The sequence below is a fragment of the Protopterus annectens genome, chromosome 12.part0, assembly GCF_019279795.1.
Source record: "Protopterus annectens isolate FY-2018-M chromosome 12.part0, PAN1.0, whole genome shotgun sequence".
Taxonomy (NCBI): Eukaryota; Metazoa; Chordata; order Ceratodontiformes; family Protopteridae; genus Protopterus; species Protopterus annectens.
This window is the reverse complement of record NC_056746.1, coordinates 589096587-589119158: the sequence shown is the minus strand read 5'-3', so window position 1 is coordinate 589119158 and position 22572 is coordinate 589096587. Positions and strand designations below refer to the sequence as shown.

Genomic DNA, 22572 nt, shown 5'->3' with positions numbered 1-22572 from the left:
TAAGGGGAACCCAGCCCAGGCAGGGCAAGACACACTGTTTAACAAAGACACCCAATGCAAGCTTCACAGTATCAGTAAAATGTGATGGTACATGGACACTCAAGTAAGTACAAGGGATGTGGAGTTGTACATCAGTTACAAGTGGTCATATTCCATGTCTAGAAGCTTCAGTTATAGAGCAATGTAGTAACCCCACTGGGAGAAAATAACACATGCAACACTGCAGAGAAATCAGAAGGCGAGATTAGATGTTTGTCAATGTCACTTTTCTTAAGGCAGAAGCAAAACCTTCTCATTTGAGACAAAAGATGGGGGATCATGACACTAGGGTACTTAAGATCATGTCAGGGAGATGGGGAGGAGCCATGTTCTTAAACAGGAAGTATAGACGAAGAAAAAGAAAGCAAAGCAGAGGATTATGGGGACCAACTACTCCTCTGGATTAGTACTTTTCAGACAGCTCTGTTAACTCAGGGAATGAACTAACAGAACAGGTGGTAGAGAGGGGAAACCATGGAGACATTCAAGTGGTATGACACAGGTGGAAAAAAGGTAAGGAGAAAAGTAGGGTTAAAGGGCACTTAAAGATTCACTTAAAGTAGGCTCTATAATCCTATTGCCTCCTACTGCCAATTAAGTTAATTTAGCGTAATCCGTTTTAGTGACTTCAGGAGAGAAAGTATCAGTTGCCATTAAATTCATATACGGTAAGTACATCACAAAGTAAATGATACTCATAGGTGAGTGAAAAACCTAGGAAGGGCAATATGGATTTTAATAGATTAAATACATGACTTAAGAATGATGATGGACCAGTAGGGTAAGGGATGCTTTCAATGATCTGTTTGCATTAAAAGGGAAGCCAGAAAGAAGACTAGGTTTATTAACCAACAAAAACAGCACATTACCACCTTTTCTGTCTTACAAACAAGAAACAAGATATTGTAATATGATGGACATTTATGATGAGAACATTTTTTTAAAAAGTGCAAATGGTTATTTTGGCAAGTCAGATCCCTTCTTGATATATCTACAATAGTTGCATGTTTGCAAGAAAGACATTATATTACTATGAAATACAAAAAATGCAAACAATGGAAAACAGAAGCTTACCTTAGAAGTAAAGGGTTGAGGAAAACACACATTTGCCTTCGTTTTCAAATCATTCAGGATTAAGACAGTGGAAGCCATTACACTCTGAAAGTACAACAATTATTTAGTTACTAGAAAGTGAAAGGTAAACAGATATTAACAGCAAATTTCATCTTTACACTTGTGGCCCTATGCTGACTTGTGACATCAACAGAAAAATAGTGTTTTAACTTTCTTTAGTTAATATCCCCAAACCAGGATAAGGAGATAAGTAGAGCAAACTGTACTGAATGTGTACTGTAGTATAGTGACCCAGTCTGAAACACAGTATGAGAACTTGACCTCCTAGATAGAATCAAAGAAGGTTACCCGAGTTCAAGAGGTGGGAGAAGTCTTAAAAGGAAATTTTTAAGCCCAGAGAGACAGGTCATCAGGACTAAAGTAAGACTTAGCAGATTACCAAGAAAAACAGGTGTGGGCCAGGAAAGATCCTTAAGGAGCAAGCTGATAAAGCCACCGAAAAAGTCGAAGTGAGAACAGTCCATGAGAAGGCTGCAGATAAGGACTGGAAACCCAAACATTAAACCTGAACAAACAACTCATGTCCTTCTATATCACTGTTCAGAATTATTCACAGTAGGGATCTCTTATTAAGGATAGCCCAATGTCTGGTCAGTATACCAAAGCCTTTTGATCTTGCATGTGCTGTACATCCCACATATGCTCCCCATTCAGGACGTAGGGAATACAGGTGACGTACAAACGCAGCTACCAAGAACTTCTTTGCCAAGAGTCTGAATGCCATCATTGTTGGTCGGTCTGAATTTCCCTTTGTTATGCTGAATACCCAGCTATCAGGTAAGTGCCCCATTGGGGTCTTTTATTCGTTTTTTTTTGGTCTTGTTCTTCTTTGGTTACCTAGTGTGATATATCATCCAAGAAGGAAAAATGTCAGTGTGGGAGGTGGATTCCACATAAGGATCACCACAAATAGTATCTTTTTTTTGTCTGGGTGCTTCCGATGACTATATGTCCTGTAGCATTTGTAAAGAGCTTGTGCCTACAACTCTTAGAAGTTGGTTGCCTTCCCTGGTCATCTATCTTGAGAACAAGAGGCTTAAACTGTTATCTCAAGGTAGCATGACAGACTCTTCTAACCCCAAAGTACCATTAAGCAAGAAGGTGATCAAGAAATCTTGGCCATATTCTTTGCCTATCCAGCCTCCACTGGATGTTTCTCTAGAAGCGGGCAATAGATCTGTTGGCTGTCTAGTGTCTACATCAGTTTCTTCTGCTGCGACCACATCAGAGGCCGGTAGGGATCTTCTCTTTTGCACATCCTCTGAGACTTTGCAGGCGTCTGCTCTGGATGCCAAGGGGAACCGCTGCTGATCATTTCAGAGGGCCCTAGAGGGATTCTGCAGATTCTGGTCAGTGAAGAGGTTCTGGATACTCCTACTGAATCTCATCATGGGCTGGAACCTTCACTGCTTGTTAGAGCTGACATCCCTACCAAGAAAAAGCAGATGACTAAGCATACTTCTGTATGCCCTAAGGATCCTGAAAGGGAATGGCAGGAATTTACTCAGGGCCTGTTTAATGCCTTAATGGTCCTGAAGTCTCCCCAAGGGGTATCTGTGCCTACTCTCCCTTGCACATCTACTCTTTTCAAACAGGCATGGTAACCAGATTCCTCAGATGAGGATTCAAGTCTGATGATGAGTCCTTGGTTCTAGTCTTCCCAAATGCCTTTGGCCTATAGTTTGGATGAAGAAGAGTCAGTCCTGAGTCTCCCTTTGAGTAACTGTCTTTTCAGGACACCATAGCTAGAATGATAGAATACTTTACGTGGGATTTTCTTCAAGTGTCTGATATCCAGAAAGGTATTATAAGCAGCTTCAGATGGATACTCCTAAAACTTTTGCAGTACCTCTTGTGTTGGCTGCTTTGTTAGACACCTTTATAGCTACTTCTAAAGTCTCCTGCTCCAAAGACACCTGACAGGTTCTAGAAGGTTTCTTGAGGATTGTCAATTTTAATTTAAATGTCATCCTGGTGACCCTACTGTGTGCCAATCTCCCCTGACAAGCCTTCCGAACTTTAGCCCTCTTCTAAGCTTCTGCCTGCAGATAAGTGTGATAGGGCAGTGGAGAAAATTGGCAAGAAGGTGTATACTGCTTTTACTTTGGCCTTTCAGGCCATCAATTACCAGACCCACATGACCAGATGTGCTCTGGCCTTGATTGCTCAGGCTTGCCAGATTATTTCCAGCTGCCCTGATTCTGAAGCAAAATCCTCTGCTCTATCTATTTTGGGCTCTACCTCTTGTCACTCTACCAAGTGTAGGTATGATGTTGGTGATGTATCTTATAGCCTTTGGGTCTGTCATAAGGAGTTATTCTAGGCTTCGGCTGCAGTCTTTACCTGAAGACATTCAGGTCAAGTTGCTGGATGCTCCTTTGGATAATAAAAATCTCTTTGGGACTGATGACACTGATATATTTAAGTCTCTTCTGGAAAAAAGTATAGATTTCCAATCCCTTGAAAAAGGCTCCAGATGAGGCAACAGCCCTGGTGGAGTGAACCCTAACAGAGGATGAGAGAGTCTTACCATGGTGACCGTAGCAAAAGGTTGAAATCCAGGAGGAAATAGTCTGTTTGGACACAGCATGCCCAAGGGGCCTGGGGTGGTAAGAAACAAAAAGCTGATCTGACTTTCTAACAACTTTGGTTTTGTCTAAATAAAATCTAAGTTGTCTGTGGACATCTAAGGTATGGAGCACCTCCTCACTAGGGTTCTAGGGTGAAGGGAAAGAGACAGGTAAGTGGATGGACTGATTTAAAGACGGGTCATTCACTACCTTAAGGAAAAATGAGGGGTTTGTGCATAGGGAAACCATGTCCTTGTGGAAAACCAGAAAGGGTGGAGATACCATAAGGGCCTGTAGCTCAGACACTTGTCTGACTGAAGTTAAGGGTAGAAGTAACACAGTTTTCCAGGAGCAGTACTTTAGAGATGCTGAAGAAGCTGGCTCGATGGGTGGGACAGCCAGCTTTTCCAAAACAAAGCTAAGGTCCCAGGGAGGTGGAGCAGGTTTCCTGGGAAGTGTGTAGGACGCCTTTAAGAAATTATTTAGCCTCAAATCTGCTAGCTAAGGAGGGAGATAGAGGCAGATATGGCTCACATATGGGCTTTCACTGAAGATTACGCCAAGCCAGTGTTGAACAATTCCCACAAATAAGATAAAACCAGGGGAATTCCCACTGTCAGCAGGGCCTGGTTTCCTTTCAGACACCAGATTGAAAATCTCTTCCATTTGGCTAAATAAGATTTTTTGGAATATGGTTTCCTGGCCTCCTGCAGGACTTTAAGCACTTCCTCAGACAATAGGTGTCTGAAAGAACTTTGTACCCTATCACCCATAGGGTTAATTGGAGAGTCGACAAGTGGATGAGGGTCCCTTTGTCTTGTATGAGAAGTTCCACTCTGTGAGGTAACTTGTGACTGTCCTTGGCTAAATGCAGGAGGAGAGGGTACCAGTGCTGTCTTGGCCCGAAGGGAGTCACTAGCAAGCTTTTTGGTTTGTCCTGCTTAATTTTGGACAGGACTTTTGAAATGAGGGGATGGGGAGGAAATGCATATAGAAACATCCCCTTCCAAGAGAAAGGGCGTTCACTTCCCAGACCAGAGGATGAGGTTCTCTGGCACAAAACTGTGGAAGTTGTCTGTTCATGGGGGAGGCAAAGAGCTCTGTTTGAGGATTACCCCACTGGTGGACAATGTCCAGACACACGTCCCTTTAAAACATGCATTTGTGGGATCGTGTTTGGGACCTACTCAGGTAATCTGCCACACAATTCTATAAAGATGGTATGTACACTGCCCGAAGAGTCACCTGGAATTTTACTGTCAGCTGCCAAGCCTGAAGAGTTAGCAAGCATACTAGATAGGATTTTGCCCCCATTTGTTCCATACCAGAGGACTGTCACATCTGTGAACAGCTACAGAGGTCCTGGTTGGAAGAGGGGATGGAAGGTCTTCATGGCCAATAGCAGACCCCTCATATCTCCCTTACACTGACCTGTTCATTCAGTTGAGGGGGAGACCAGACGCTTTGTGCTTTCAGGTACCCGGAGGTTGCTCGTCAGCCTACGTCTGAGGCATCTGTGAAGATCTCCTGACGTGGAGCAAGAGGGTGTAAGGGGAGTCCTGGGTTGAGTGGCACAATGCATCCACCACTGAAGTTCTCTCTTCAGACAGGGGATGAGAGAAATGGAGAATTCTAGGAGGGTTGCTGGTGTTGCATCCAAACCGACTTTAGATACCATTGCCAAACTCCACATGAGAAAATGGCAAAGGGGAGCATGGGAACGGTAGATGCCATGAGGCCCAAGACCATGAGGAACTCCCTGGCTGTAATGTAGTGAACCAGCAGAAGATTTTTGAAGTAAAGGGTGAGGTCCTGTACCTTTTGTGGGGGTATAGAGACCTTCATAAGATCTGTTTGTGTCCTGCACCCCATGAAAATCTGATACTGTGAAGGGGTGAGAACTGATTTCTTTAAGTTTATGGTGAACCCCAGACTTTGTAGAAGACTGATGGTAAGGGTGGTATTTCATTCCAACTCCTCTGTGGAAGTAGATAGAAGCAGGAGGTCATTCAGTTAAGGAAAAATGCATATGCCCCGTCTGCAGTGGGCAATCACAGGAAGCTAGGTATTTGGTGAAGACCCTTGGTACGGTAGAAAGTCCAAAGGGCAAAGCACAGAATTGAAAATGCTCATCCATTTATAACTTGACTCCCACACCCTAAGCAACATTTACCTAAATTTACTTTCTCACCTTTTCAAATCTTCCTTTATCTCTATCTAAAAAAACACATATAATTCATCTATTCTTGCCTTACTATCTGGTATTAAATCAATTCTACTCTCCTCTGCAGCATTTATGATGGTTGTTGCTCTTAGAGTAACTTGTAAATATTTCTATATGACTGCTTATCACTATTTTATCTCTAAATGTCTAGGAATATGATTACTTCTTAGTATATACCTCTAAACTGTATTAATCTGTATGTATTATGTTTATATGCTCTATTCTGTTTTTGCTTAATATTGCTCTGTTCTTGCTAAAACTGCTTGTGTGTACTATTCGTTTTTACTTTTATGTACTGTTCTACTAACTGCTTTACGGAGCTTTTCTCTACCAGGCCTACACTGAAAATGGGTTATTTTGATCTAGTGGACTCCCCTGGCAAACAAATGCCAATACATAAATAAAATGGCATGATACAGAGAAGCATAAAAACGTTAGGATGGACGGGGATGTGCCGATATTCATCTTTGATTTCCGGAATAATCATGAAGGCTTGAGGCAGAATAAGTGGGAACAAAGTCTGGAGAGTTACCATGTGGAAAGTGGGTACCCTTAGAAAGGTATTAAGATGGGACTAGTCAAGAATGGGTCTCTAGGGACCCTCCTTCATGGGCACCACAAAAGAACCTGGAATAAAATCCTCTTATTTGTTTTTTTGGGAACAATCTGAATTGTCCATTGGTTCATTAATTCTAACAGAACCTCTGTGAAAAAAGTAGCTTTTCCCTGGAAGATTGAGGGATGCCTCTGAAGGAGGGTAGGTGATGCCATACCATAAAGTACCCTTTCTGAACAATGGAGAGGACCCAGCGGTTTTGGGTTATGCTTTCCCATGCTGAGAAAGAGATGCAAGGCACTGGGAAAGTGGGATGTGCGTGGGAGAGAGTCATAGAAAGGACGATTTGTGTCACAGTTGCTGGAGGGGGTCCTAGGCTGTTGTGGTCTCCTGTCACACTTTTATTTGTTCTGGGTTGTGGGTGACGTGAATGCCTAAGCACAAACCCAAGCTTTGCAGGATAATTTCTTTGGAACTTGGGTACTGGGGAAACAGAAATGTGTTTAAATTCTTGCAATTCCTTACCTTTTTCCTGCAATGATTTGAATACTTTAGCAGCTGCAGGGCCAAACAAAGCAGAGTTGTCCAAAGCAGCATCAATAAGTTTGGCCTTTATGCCCTCAGGTAAGGGCAGGAGTGTTAGCCAGAAGAATCTTGTTAACACTGAACCAGAGGCAGCTGCTCTGGCAGAAGCTTCTTCAGCCTCATAGCTGCATTTTATGGAGTGGCATGCTACTTGAGAAGATGCACCAAGCCAGGAAGTAGCCAAGGTTTTATTTTTTGAGTCAAGTAAGTCTATAATTACCTGTGAAAGTTGGGACATAAGCTCTAAAGCGAACCTGGTCATGTGTGTTTGGTAATTTCTGGCACTAAGCACTAAAGTGGCAGAAGTGTACACTTTTTTTGCCTAATCTACCCAGGATACGTCTATCGTTTATCTGATGGGAAGAGAGTAGTGGAGGGTAGTAATCTGGATGGCTTGTCAGAAGTCACAGAAATAACAGAAGGGCAGCTGAAGAGGAACTTACAGTCCTGTGGGACTTTATGGGAGCAGTCTGACTTTTTGGGGCAGGTGGCTGGGAATCTGGTGCCTGTGAAGTTGAGGCAAAAGCATCGAGAAAGGCAGTCAGGACAGGAGGAATAGCAGATGGGCTAGGTAATTCCACCTGTAGTAGCTCATAGTATTTTTGTACTTCAGATACTTGGGTGCTATCCCATTTAAAATGTTCTCTCGTTTAGCTACAGTTTCTCCAAAGAAATGGTCTTCTACAGGTGAATCTGTTCCATTGAATTCCTCTTCTGGGAAGGCATAATCCAGTGGGAAGGAATCTGTGAATAGCAGACCACAGATTCCTTCTCTGAAGATGCCTCTTCCTCTGAAAAATACTCTTCCCTAGTCCTTTTAAGTGGAGAGACAGTACTGGCAGAGGGAGCTGTAAAACCTGTAGGCAGACATAATGGCAATGAAAAGGACCTAAGTGAATTTTGCCAGTCGCTAATAGTTCTTTTGGTGGGGACAAATGTTTGGTTTTCTCCTTTTTTGCATGCAAGTCTATCCTATGTAGGGTAGGAGGCCCCAACATAGGCCTACATTCTAGCAGATTGGATTCCACCTCTTCCCTAACAAGGATTTGAGGAATCCCCTTGGGGCTTTCTGTTATCACGAGCCATGATTTCCCTCGGACATCCAACATGGATGCCTGCTCACCCTCTGCGGACGTGCTTATTCTTGGATCCAAGGTGGCCTGGACGTTAGGCTTGGCCTGTGGATCTCAACTGTGAACTGGACTCATCTCCAGGCTCTCCTCTGCCTCAAAAGAGAGACTCTGGTATCCAGAGGTGAAGCAGAAAGTTCAAGCCTTTGCTTTTTGGTGTTCTGCTTCAAATTAGTCTAGACCTCAGGCCCTGAGGATCTCTCCATAGCGCTTTTTGTTGCCAGCTTTAAGAGCTGATTCTCTAGGTAGATAGCTAAAGAGGATAATCTATTTTTTTAAGGTCTTTGGCACAAACAGTTGACATACAGAGCAGTTTTTGTGGTCGTGGTTTGGGCCTAGGCAGGACATTGGAGATAGCTATTCTTGTGTGGAATTTATCTTCCATGTGCCCTCAAGAATGACATGAACACTAACCAATGACAGTAGCAAAAGTGTCAAGAATTCCCCAATGGGCCACTTATCTAAAATGTGAAGAAACGTAAACGACTCGGAGTCAGACCGTACGTTAGAATCTGGCGGCAGGGAAGTTCTGACGGTAGTGCGCGCACACATCACTTTTATGGCTTACACCCGATTGCAGCCTACGTGCAATGTACCATGCACCCTACAGTAGTGAGTGTCTTTTGTATACTGGACAATGTCGGTTCACCTACAGTGGGGAACTCCGTCATGCAATGAATACTGCAATAGATAAATAGAAGGACATCAGAGGGTTTCATCTGAGTCTGTGTAAGTCTAAGGTGGTAAGTGGCCAGAGTAAGACAAGTCTTTCTTATTCTTAGAGCCAGAGAGATCTTCCTCTTCCTGCTCCTTTGAGATGTGTATGGCTCACAGGTGGAAGAATGAGAAGGCTCTCTAGGTTTCATAAAGGTCCTAAACTCCTGTGCTATTTTAAGGAAGAGTTGGGCTTTGGTATGAGAAGTGGTTGGAGATGGTGCCAAGGAAAAAGTGGTAGCTCGCTTAGGTTTGTGTGTCTGTTTTAAGGGGGAGACTGAGGATGCGATCTGACTACAACTTCACCTGTAGTTTTGGTAGTGTTGGAAGATGGGGAGTCTCCCCTGAAACTCTCAGCATGGACATCAGAAACTCAGGCCTGGAGGTCATCCTCACACCAGACTGATGTGTGCACCACTGTAGCATTCATAGATTGGCCAGAAACAATGGTGGCCTCCTGAGGAATCATGCCAGAGGGTTTGAGCTTAGGAATCGCTGGACCAGGGGACTGCCAATGCACACTTGGGTCATCAGTCGATTTAAGACATATACTTGGAGCTTTTTGATAATGTCAGGGTTCTTGGCCTTTTTGTCTTTCCATTTTCTGGAATAATACTAGTGTCTGCGGAGGCCCTGCGGTAGCAGTGGAGTGCTGCACAACTGAGGAACCCAAATGGGCAGATAATACCTCGGTCCTACGTTTTAGAATTTTCACACAGAATTTTGCACAATCAGGACAGTTAGAGATGCCTCAAGCAGACCAGACAAAAATGATTGGAAATCTTTATGAGGGATTTGTTCCCCACACTTCAAGCCACTATTGTTTTTTTCGAAAATTAAATTGGTAGAGAAATTTCCCCTCAATGGGGCACTTATCTGACTGGAAGAAGGTGGTTCTTTACAAAAACGATCTGACCAATGGACTGCTGGAGCACTGAGCACACGTGAAGCACATCCGACTGCTCAACAGGGAACTTTCTTATACTCTGATATCGGTTATCTATGGGTGAAGTAAAGACTCTGGAAATAGTGCAGATTGTGGGGCTTCTGCATGGCAGGAAGACCCAAGAATCAGTACTGCAACATTGATTATGAAGAACACCCAAAATAACTGAAAATTATGAATTCCAGAATCAACTGCTAGAGGGTCATGTTGCTAAACCCAGAACAAAGATTATTACAATGGAAAGTATTGTGTAAAATTTTACCATGACTTTAGATGTCCTTTTCTACACGCTGCTGTATCCATAACACATGACAGTTTGCCTCTGGTGGGCTTGCATATGTCCAGCCATTTTGCAAAAGACAGAGGCTACTGCAAAGCTGTGTGTGACGTCCTGCCTTTCACTCTGCAGACATCAGCCATAAATGTATGTCGGGTGCAAAGCAGACGTCAGCACACACCTACCTCAGAACTGTATGCTGCCAGAATCAGTGACTACAGAGCGGGTACTCAAGAGTCAGGCAAGTGTCAGGGGAAGGCAGGGTGGGAAACTATACAGCAGCATATCGAAGAGAAGGATATCTAAAGTTGTGGTAAGATTTTACACAACAATACTATGCCCTTCTATTTATATGCTGCTGTATCCATAACACAAGGGAGAGTGCAAAAGCTCGTTATTAAGATTGGGGGGGGGGGGGAGAACAGAAGCATTTTCCACAAACCCATGAAGGATGGCTCTGGCAAAACCTGCTCTGGCTCTTGAAAGGATGCCCAATTTATAGTGTTTGGTGAAGGTATGGATAGAGGACCATGTAGCTGCTTCTAAAATGGCAGTTGTATCCAAACCCTTGAAGAAAGCCCCACAGAAGGACACTGCCCTAGTGGAGTGTACCTTACTAGGAAGGGAAGCTTTCTGTCATGGGCTGTATAGCAAAAGGAGATGGTTTCAGAAATCCAAGAGGATATGGTTAGCTTGGAAAGGAGGTGTCCCAAGGCTCTTGGATGGTAGGAGACAAAGAGCCTGCTTGATTTACGGATGGATTTGGTCTTGGCCAAACAGTATCTGAGTAGTCTGTGTACATCCAAGGAATGTAAGATCCTTTTAGCCGGATTTGGGGTGAAGGAAGAAGGTCGGAAGGTTAATGGTCTGATTCAAGGAAAGCTCATTGACTGCTTTGGGCATGAAGGATGGGTTAGTACATAAACAGACCTTGTCCTTATGAAAAACTGTGAAAGGATGAGAGGCCATAAGGGCTTGCAGTTCAGAAACCTTTCTGGCTGAAGTAATAGACACCATGAGTATAGTCCATCTACAGTACTGGAGAGAGCAGTCTTTGGCTGGCTCAAAGGGTGATAGTGTCAACTTTCCCCAGAACAAAATTTAGATCCCAAGGAGGCAGAATGGGCTTCCTGGGAGGTCTAAGGTGCAAAACCCCTTTCAAAAATAGTTTAACTTCTAGCCTAGAAGCCAGAGGTGGGGTGAGTGGAAGGCATGCTGAGATGGCAGATAAGTGGATCTTAATTGAAGAATAAGACAGTCCAGACTTCATCAATTCACACAGGTAGGACAAGCCCACTGGAGATTCTACTGCCAGTGGCTGTAAATTGTGTTTCTGATATCAGACAGAAAATCCTTTCCACTTGGATAGCTATGATTTCCTGGTAGTTGGTTTTCTGGCCTCCTGCAGAACCCAAAGCATGTCCTCAGTGTATAAGTGTCTGAAGGGATCACTGTCCCATCACCCACAATGTAAGGTTCAGAGTGGACTGTTGGGGGGTGTAAAAGCATTCCCTTCTCCTGTGTGAGCAGGTCCATCTGGTGGGATAACTTGTGGTGATTGCCCTTGGCTAGATGGTGTAATAGGGGGAACCAATGCCGCCTTGGCCAACAGGTTGTCACCAACAGGATTTGTGTTTGTTCTTTCTGAATTTTCAGCAGAACCTTTTGCATGAGAGGGGAAAAGGGGAAGGCATAAGTGTACATCCCCTTTCACAGGAATGAAAAGCATCCACCCTCCATGCTTCGGGATGCGGTACCCTGGAGCAGTAGGTTGGAAGATGTCTGTTCATGGAGGAGACAAACAGATCCACATCTGGAATACCCCATTGATGGACCAGGTCCAGGAACACATCCCTGTTTAGCATCCATTCGTAAGATTGAGTCATGGTCCTGCTTAGAGTATCTGCCATCACATTGTCTGCTGAAGGTATGTAGATGGTTAGGATGTTGACTTGTCTTTCTAGGGTGATTTCCCATGCCTGCAGAGCCAACCTGCACAGAAGGTAGGACCTTGCCTCCCCCACCCATTTGTTGATGTACACAGCAGCACAGTAGTATTATCTGTGTACCACCTCAGTGTGCCTGGCAGGAGATTATCCTTGAAAATTTGGAAGGCTAATATCAAGGCTCTCATCTCCTTGATACTGATGTGTTCTGTGTTGAGTCATGGTTCACAAGTTTCTCACTCTCCATTCTCCTAAGGTTGCTCCCCAACCTGTGTCTGAAGCATCTGTGAACATGTCCTGTTTGGGGGGGCAGGGGGTGTAGGGGCAGGCCTGGGTTGGTCTTTATCTGGGCTATCCACCGATTCAATTCCCTGGAAAAGCATGGGAACCACGTACTCCAGGGGGTGCAGATGTTGTTTCCAGACTGTTCTCAAGTACCACTGGAATTTCCTCATGTGAAGCTTTGCAAGGGGTACCAGGGGGATGGTGGAGGCCATGAATCTCTGGAGCCTGAGAAACTCCCTGGCCGACATGGCTTTGAGAGGGAGTAATCCCTTGAAATAAGAAGTGAAAGAAACTTTTTCTGGGGAAGACAGGCCATCATTTTTTCTGTTAGGATCCTGCATCCCATGAACACATGATCCTGTGAGGGTATCAGGGATGAGCTTTTGAGGTTTACAGTGAACCTCAGACTTTTCAAGAGGGAAATAGTGAAGTCTAGTTGTTGTAAGACAATTTGAACTGACAAGGGCTGTATCAGGATGTCATCTAGATAGGAGAAGAGCTGGATTCCCCTTGTTCTGGCAAAGGCCATGAGTGGTGCTAGGCACTATGTGAACACTCTTGGGGCTGTAGAGAGACCAAATGGCAAAGCACAGAACTGAAAGTCTGCAGAACCCACTGAGAAGCAGAGGAATTTCCTGAAGGGGGGATGGACTGGGATGTGTAAGAAGGCGTCCTTTACATCCAAGGATACCAGTAAGGCCTGGGGAATGATCAGTGGAAGAAGGGTAGGAAAAGTGAGCATCTGAAAGGAGGGTACCTGGAGGAAGGCATTGAGATGGGACAAATCCAGGATTGGTCTCTAGGGACCTTCTTTCCTGGAAACCAGGAACAGCTTGGAGTACAATCCCTCTACTCTTGCATGAGGAGTGTACCTCTTGAATTTTTTCTTGTGCAAGGAGTTCCTGTAGAACAGAAGGAAAGGAAGCCAGTTGGTCTCAAGGGGGTTGTGGAATGCTTTTGGGAGTAGGTCTGGCTTCCCATACCATGAAGTATCCCTGTTGTATTATACAGAGGACCCAAGAGTCCTGGGTAACCTGATTCCAAGCAGAGAAGGGGAGGGGGAGACACACACACACATGGAAAGAGGGCTGTCTAGATTCAATGTCTGGTAGTCACAGGCTACCAGGCTTAGCTTGAAAGGGCTGTTTGGGAGCAGGAGTAGAGGGAGCAGACCTAGAGCAGGACTGTTTCCTGGAATCTCGTTCGCCTTTGGTTGGCAACTGTCTGCCAGGCCTTCTCACAAAGGAGGTTTTGGCAGGGTAGTTCCTTTTAAAGCGTGGAACTAGGGGAGACAAAAATGTGTCTCAGATCCTGAAGCTCCTTACCCTTCTCTTGAAGGCCCTTGAAAAGTTCAGCAGCTGCTGAACCAAATAAAGCTTTGTTGACCAAGGGAGCATCCGGGAGTTTAGACAATGTCATCTAGGAGAGGCTGCAACCTAAGCCAGGAATATCTCCTGAAGACAGACCCTGAGGCAGCAGATCTAGATGAGTCCTCTACTGCATAACTGCACTTGATAGAGTGGTTAGTTACATGAGTGCAGGAATTCAGTAGAGTGGAGATTTTAGTCTTGGCAACAGAGTCAGGGAAGTCCCCCAAATGTTTAGCCACATCAGAAATAACAGCCAAGGAGTATTTGGCCATGTGAGTGTGGTAGTTAATGGCTCTCACTGCTAAAGTAGCAGATGTGTAGACTTTTTTGCCTAGGTGCTCCATTAATCTGCTCTCCTTGTCGAAGAGGAGGAGGGAGGTGGAAAGGAGTTACTTGGAGGTTTTATCTGCAGCTACAGAAATGACGGAAGGGTCTGCAGAAGGAGCTTTGCAAAGAAATTCTGCACCTTCAAGGACTTTGTAAAACCTGTCTGGGCACTTGAGAGTGGGGGTGGGTTGGGAATCTGGGTTTTTAGAAGCAGCCAGGAAAGCATCCAAGAAAGCAGGATGCACTGGAGGTACATCAGATGGGTTAGGCGACTCTATTTATAAAAGGTCATAATAATACTTCTGGATCTCAGTGACCTGGCTGCTGTCCCACTTGAAAAAGTCTTTCATCTGAACAATGGTCTCCCCCCAAAGGTAATGTCTTCCCCTGGGGAATCTGTGCCATTGGACTTCTCCTCTGGGGAAGCGTACCCCAGAGAGGATGCAATTTGTGAAGTGTAAGTAAGGGATTCATCCCCTGATGAATGCTCTTCTTCAGTGGAAATGCTGGTAGCAAATTTACCCATGGGGTAGATGCAGTAGGGGCCTGGTGTAAAGCAAGGAATGCATTTAGAAGGCCTTGAGTAAAGGCTTGCCAGTCAGGTGCCTGGTCGGAGGGTGCGGGCGTCAGAGGAGCAAGATGCTTAGTCTTTTGGTTTTTTTTGCGGTACTCCCACGCTGACATATCAGACATGTGGTGCAGTGACGGAGGACCAGATGCTGGATGGCACTCCACAATGTCTGAGGAAACATCCTTGTGAACTATAATTTGAGAAGCCCCACGAGGGTCCTTGTAAATGATAAGCCTAGCCCCCCCGGCAACCAGTTCAGATGCCTGCGATTCCCTTTGGGACATGCCACTGGCTTCTTTGACGGCCTTCTCCTGGGTACCTACCAAAGGAATATCAGAGGATTCCGGCTTGGACTCCAGGCCTTCACTGGTCTCGAGAGGTACGGGTGGAATACAGGGCGCAGCAGTCAGTTCAGGCTGTGATTTTTTTGGCCTTTTTGACTGACGGCTCATCTGAGGAACCTGACGTTGGATCCATTGCTTTAGTCAGACATTTGAGTCGCTGGTTCTCTAAGTAAAGATTTAAAGCTCCAAGGTGATTTCTAAGGGTTTTGGGGATGGAGGCCTGACAAATATCACAAGAAGTGTGGTTGTGTTTTTGGCCTAAACAGGCAGAGCTCGTGTGAATCCTTATGTTGAATCTGCCTTCCACACCTACACTTGTCCCGTCTACCTGACATGGAAAACTCAAAGCAGTAGCAAAAAGGAAATCAAAAACCCCAGGATGGGGTACTGATGGATAAGACAAATTCACTTTTACAAAGCAGTGACGACCAGAGCTGGCAGTCACACAGGTGGAAGAAAAGTTCTGAGGTAGGTGTGTGCTGACGTCCGTTTTGTACCAGACGAACATTTATGGCTGATGTCCGCAGAGAGAGACGCAGGACATCTCACACACCTTTGCTGTAGCATCTATCTTTTGTAAAATGGCCGGATGTATGCAAGTCCACCAGAAACAGACTCCCATGTGTTATGGACACAGCAGCATATGAATAAAAGGACATCAAATGGTCGCTTAAGAATAAAAAGTATAGCTGTGTAGGAACTTACCAGAAACACAGATATTTAAATACATTTACTATTTCATTCCTCATCTGTGGTATACCCTGTCTATGAGTAGTCTAACAGTTAGCCTGACTTCCCGAGGTGTACCTCTTCTCAGTATCTTTATCAGACCTTCACCCATTGCAATGCAAGGACAACTATGGTACAAGTAAGATGGGCATTGGCCAAAATCATCTTGCCCCGAGTATACCAGCAACTTGGCTCCAGGGCCACAGCATGAGTAGTTCAGGAGACAGCAACCTCCTGATTGTTAGTTCCATGCTAGAAGTTTGTCAATCTCCCTTACCAGGAATTATAGCAAAATCAAGTACGGAGGTGTCTCATAGGGAGACAAAATGGAAAAATGGGATGCCCCTCAACCATAAGTTGCCCAGGTAAAGAGTACGGGGATAGTAATGTAGACTGCAAAAGTGAATGCACATTAATATCTACCTTTACATCAAGTTCTTACATAATTGTGCTATATTCCTCCTGTTATTCATTGTTACAGTCCTCATCAGTGGGAAGACTCACAAAGCATAACCGCAGTAGGTGGGTTCTGTAAAAGCTGAATCATTACAGCACACCTTGCAAGATGGCAGAAAAATTCTGCCCTAGATGCAACAATTAAGTTTTAGTGTTTAGAAAATATGCGAACTGAAGACCAAGTAGCTGCTTCTAAACTGGATTAGGCACGGACCACTCCCTTAGGAATGCTGTGATGGCTGCTATGGCCCTTGTAGAAAAAGATTTGAAATTTCTTGGTTTTCCATAAGTAGAACAGCAGTAAGAAATGCTGCGTGCAAGCCATTTTTGTATATATTTATTGACTGGTTTACTTTCCATGCCCATAGCAAAGAATGGTTTTATTTATTTATTTATTTTTATTTTAACATTTGTTTACCGGGAATGTCCGACTTGGAATGAGCCAATTTTCAGCAGAGGCGTGGGGAGAAATGCTACAGATGCATGTCTTTGTAACATGGGAGGAAACCAAAGAACCTGGAGGAAACCCACACGAATGCGGGGAGGACATGCAGCCTCTGCACACAAGGCACCCCAGCCCAAAACCGAACCTGAGCATCTCTTGCTGTGAGGCGACAACATTAACTGCTGCGCCACTGCACCATCCTCAAAGTCAAATTTGTTTGACCTTAAGTTCATTTATCCCCTCAACATAAAAAGTACAGATGTTCGAGTGTTCACATTGCTGCAGTCATCACACTTGGGTTATCTGCCGTCAGGCGGTCCCGCAGTCGGCCTGAGTTCCAAAGTCTTGGTCCGGCATCAGTTGTGGTCGCTTCTTCCCTGACGTCAGTGCGACAGGGGTATAAAAGAGGCAGCTGACGCCATTTTCTTTAGTTTTTCTTGCCCCAGATGTCAGGTGCCCCCAAATAGGAAGGCAATACATAATCCTAAGTAAAATAGAAAAAAATAGCTACAGCTGTAAGCAGCAAATACACCATATAGAAATGCATCATATAGATTGTATAAAAAGGGAGGTATAGATAAAACCCAGGGAAGAAGAGGGGATGGTGGGAGGGTAACCTGGACTGCAGCAGTGTGAACATTCGAACATCTACAGTTATGGTAGGTACAAAACTGTACTATGTTCATCATGTTACACTGCTGCAGTCATCACACTTGGGTTGAATCCCAAAGCTAAGACTGGGCGGTTGGTACTAAACAGGGTTTGGAGAAGCTAGTAGGCCCTGCAGAACTGCAGTGGCAAAGCCAGCTCTGGTTTTTGAGTATAGAGGTAAGTGGTAGTGCTTGGTGAAGGCGTGCACTGAACTCCAAGTTGCAGCCTCCAAAATATCCTTGGTTGGTACCCCTCTGAGGAAGGCTTTGATGTTGCTGTAGCCCTGGTGGAATGGGGCCTAATGTTACCAGGTACAGGTTTCCCATGGTGTGTGTAGCAGAAACGGATGCAATGTCCTATCCATTTTGAAATGGTCGGTTTTGAGATAGCCTTTCCTTGTGATCCTGCAGCATTGGATACAAAAAGCTGGTCAGATTTTCTGAAAGCCTTAGTTTTATCCAAGTAGAAATGCAATTGCCTGTGAATGTCCAAAGAGTGTAAGAGACTTTCCCCTTTACTCTGGGGGTTTGGATAAAAGGTGGGTAAATGAATGGTTTGGTTTAGAGCCACACTGGATACCACCTTTGGCATAAAGGAAGGGTTAGTTCGTAAAGAGACTCTGTCTTGATGAAAAATGATGAAAGGCTCCACTGCCATTAGGGCCTGTAGCTCTGAGACTCTTCGTGCTGAAGTTATTGCTAGCAGCAGGGCAGTTTTCCAGGATAAAAATTGTAAATCGGCTGAAAAAGCTGGTTCGAAAGGCAGCATAAGTTTTTCCAAAACAAAATTGAGGTTCCAAGTTGGTGCTGGTGCTCTCCGGGGCGGTCTTATGTTCTTAGCCCCTCTGAGGTACTCTCTTAGTAATGTATGTGAAAATATAGGAGGATCCGTGTTGTAATGAGCTGAAATAGCTGAAGCATGGATCTTAATAGATGAAAAGGAAAGGCCTTTGTGCAACATCTCAGTTAAATATTGCAGAATCTGAGGAATATTTGGGACTAGAGGATTTTGGCCTTTAGCCTGGTTCCAGGCGCAGAATCTTTTCCATTTGTCTGAGTAGGTTTTCCTGGTGCTGGGTCTCCTGGCCTCCAGAATGACATCCATAACAGCTTTAGAGAGAAGTGCTGACTGGTTGTTTAGGTAATCTGCCATGCAGCCAGATTTAAAGTCTTGAGCTGGCTGTGTATAATCTGATTGTTTTGCTGAGTCAGCAGGTGAGGAATTTGAGGTAAAATCCATGGAGGGCCTTGAACCATGTTCCTTAATATTGGATACCAGTGTTGGCGTGGCCATTCTGGAGCAATGAGTATCATTTGTGGCCTCTCTAATCTGGCTTTGAGGAGCACCTTTGTCAGAAGAGGCAGTGGAGGAAAGGCATACACTGTTAATGTTTCCAACTGAATGAGAGGGCGTCCACTTTCCAAGCTAGTGTGTGGTATGTCCTTGTGCAAAATTTCCGTAGTTGGTAGTTTTGGGGGGAGGCAAACAGATCTATGTCTGGGGTCCCCCATTTTTGAGTTATCATTGTGAATACTTGTGGATCTCGTTTCCACTCATGAGGATCCATGATATTTCTGCTTAGTTCGTCTGCCAATGTATTTTTTCTTTCCTGGCAGGGATTGTGCTTGTAGTTGAACTTGGTAGGTCAGTGCTGTGTTCCACAAGGTCACTGCTTGCCTGCATAGGGGGTAGGAATGTGTGCCCCCTTGTTTGTTTATGTACCACATCACTGTGGTATTGTCCATCTTTATTAAAAGTTGTCCTGGATGTAGTAGGTCCTTGAAAGCTGTTAGGGCATTTTGTACAGCTAGAATCTCTTTTTGATTTATGTGGAGATGCATTTGATCTGCAGACCATTTGCCCTGAATACACTGTCCTGCCATGTGTGCTCCCCAGGCGTAATCCGATGCATCTGTTATCGATTGCCTGGCTGTGGGTAAGGTGAAAGGCTGACCCTTGTTGAGGTGACATGCCTGAGCCCACCATAGAAATTCCTGCTGAAGGCAGGTAATGAGTGGTATTATTGTTTCCAAGCTGTGGCTGTGTTGAGTCCATACGCTTTTCAGGTACCATTGTAATTTCCTCATATGCAGTTTGGCATATGGTATTAGTAGTATGCAAGATGCCATGAATCCCAAGGCATGCAGAATTTTTCTTGCAGGGAGTTGGGTCTTCGTTGCCATCATTTTGAAGTATTGAGTCAGTTGTCCTTGCTTGTCTGGTGTGAGATAAGCCATCTGGGCCGTTGTATTTAAGCTGGCACCCAGGAATATCATGTCTTGTGAGGGCACTAGTTTTGACTTCTTTTCATTTACTGTGTACCCTAAGCAACTTAGTAGGTTTTTTACAAATGCCAGATGTTTTAAAAGAGTGTCCTTGCTTTCTGCTTGAATAAGGCAGTCGTCCAGGTATGGATATATTTGAATTCCTCTTTGTCTGCAGTATGCAATTACTGGTGCCAGGCATTTTGTGAAAACTCTGGGCGCAGTAGATAAGCCAAAGGGCAATGCAGAGAATTGGTAATGAGTTGAACCTGCTATAAATCGGAGGTATCTTCTGCAATTATGTCTGATAGGGACATGCAGGTATGCCTCCTTGAGGACCAACGTTACTAGCCAAGCCTTCTTGCCCAGCATGGGAAGAAGTTGCTGTAGTGTGAGCATCTTGAATTTGGGTACTTCCACGTATGTGTTTAGAATTGAGAGGTCCAGAATGGGTCTCCAGGCTTTGTCCTTTCGGGGAACCAGAAAGAGTCTCGAGTAAAATCCTTGTCCTTGCTCCTGTGTAGGAATCTTTTGAATGGCTCTCATGTCCATGAGTGCTGTAATTTGTCTTTGAGCCTCTGCCCACTGATTTGGTGGCAGGTTTGGCATTCCCTTTTATCCTTGGTAAAGTGTGAAAGTGGAACCTGTATCCTTGAGATACAATATTTCGGACCCATTTGTCTTTTGTGATAATGTGCCAATTGCCTGCAAAAAGTGCAAGTTTTCCTCCCAAGGGAGCTTCCAAGAGGGATTTGTTTGGCAGTCTGAGGGGTAAGTCATTGTGATTGTCTTCTGAAAGTTTGAGACCTGTCTTCTCCTCCTTTCTGGGTTGTGGCCCCCCATTGTCGAGGCTTGTAAGAGCCTTGTGGCTGACCTCTGCCCCTTGGGCGTTTGTATTTGCCCCTCTGTGGTCTGTCAGAAGTTGGAAAGGACCAGTTTTTGGTTGGTCAATTCCTGCTGAAGTGAGGGGGTTGAACCTGTAAAAAATCCTTGACTGTCTGCATAGATTTTGCCTTATCCTCCATTTTCTTTAAAACCTGTTCTGCTTTCACACCAAATAAAACATCCTGCTGTAAAGGTGCATCCAATAACTTTGCTTTAACATGATCAGGTAAAGTTTGTTCTTTTAACCAAGCATGCCTACAAATGACAGACCCTGTTACTGCTGCTCTACAAGAAGCTTCCAATGAATGAAATCTACATTGCAAAGTATGTTTTTCCACTTGTTCTGCTGCATGCAACAAATCTTGCATTTCCTTGTAATCAGGCTGCTCTGTATGTGTGATCATTTTTGTTTTAATTGAGACATCAAATATTATTGATATTTCAGCATGTGAAACTGGTAATTTAAGGCCCTCATAGCTAGAGTAGCTGAGGTATATACTTTCTTTCCCCATCTGCCTAGTGCTCTAGAATCCCTTTCCGAGGGTACAGGATTTTTAGCAATAGAGGCCTTAACCCTTTGGGACCCTGGGAAATGGTTTCTGGATCAGCAACAGGGCTTTTATATAGGAATTTGTGGGAGTCAGGGACTCTGTAATATCTGTCTGGTTTGGCTGGTACAGGAGGTAATGAATCTGGGTTAAGGCTAAATTCTGAATAAACATCATCCACAATGTCTAAAACAGGTGGTATAGCGAGGGGTCTGTACTGGGGTAGTAAAAGGAACTCTCGGAGCCTTTTCTTGGAATCAGAGTAATCCTAGCCTTCCCATTGGAAATGTTCCCTCATGGTATGTAAAGTTTCCCCAAAGGAGAAGTCTTCTGGGGGAGATGCTGAAGGAATAGACTCCTCAGCATCAGAGTCTTCATAAGGGGGAAAAGAGTATTCCTGTTCCTCAGAAGAATCTGAGGAAATGGAAACCTGGTCAGATGAAGCGTAGTCCTCCTCCTGTGTAGGCCTTTTGTCAGGAGGGGGATGGGAACCCGATTAGGGTAATTAAGTCTTCAGCCATCTTAAGCATCTGTTTCTTAGGCATGGGGCCTTGTACTGGAGACTGCTGTACAGGCTTCCTTACTTTTAAAGGAGTTTTCAGCTTTGCATAGGATTTTATAATAGGTGTAGTCGGTCTGAAGACACCTTCAGCAACTGAAGGCCTTTCGACTACACCGGTATCCCCTTCAGCCATGGAGTCGGAAGGGCCTAAAGATAAAGGGTCTGGAGACCCAGCAATCTCCGCTTGGGAGTCGGATGCAGCCTGGGGTTCTAAATCAGCAGTCGTCAGGGGATGCGTGGGGTACTTAGCTTTATTGAAGATTTCGGTCTGAAATTCGATTTGAAAATCTCAGGAGTCGGCCGACCGGTACTTGCGAACTGCTTCCGTGCGGCAAGAAAGACTGAAGAAAATGGCGTTGGCTGCCTCTTTTATACCCCTGTTGCACTGACATCAGGGAAGAAGCGATGGTAACCGACGCCGGACCAAGACTTTGGAACTCAGGCCGACTGTTGGACCGCCTGACGGCAGATAACCCAAGTGTGATGACTGCAGCAGTGTAACATGATGAACATCCTTAGTTGTCTATGCATATCCAAGGAATACAGAACTCTTTCCCCTTTGTTATGATGTTTAGGAAAAGACACAGGTAAGGTGGATGTTTTGATTCAAGGCCATCTGATCCACTAATTTTGGCATGAAATGATTGTTGTGAAAGGATCAGTTCTTGTAGTCTGAAATCCTAGCAGACAATGCCAAAAACAGTGATTTTCAGGATAAAAACTTGAGGGGTGTTGAAGTAGCAGATTTAAAATAGGACATAACTGAAGTCTTATGTAGAGAAGACTGCCTTTGTTGGTGATGAAAGGTGCAAAGCTCCTTTCAAAACTGTTCCAATGATAATCATGAATACAAAGGGAAGTCCATATTAAGGATGACTGAAAAGTACAGTTGCGTAAAAACTTACAGCCATATACTGTGTGTATATTCTAAAATGTATTCATACACACAATACATTATATTTACAAAATCTTATGCAAAACAGTTGGGTCTCCAAAAAAGGGATCCAGGTAACC

General features: G+C 44.5%; 1 protein-coding gene across 1 annotated transcript in view; it reads right to left on the bottom strand.

Moving 5' to 3' along the window:
• LOC122816730 overlaps positions 1-22572 on the bottom strand; it is a 2226031-nt gene that overhangs the window by 688481 nt on the left and 1514978 nt on the right. Inside the window, exon 16 of the mRNA XM_044089722.1 lies at positions 1114-1197. Within this exon, the coding sequence (XP_043945657.1) occupies positions 1114-1197 (84 nt within the window). The remainder of the gene's footprint in view (positions 1-1113; positions 1198-22572) is intronic.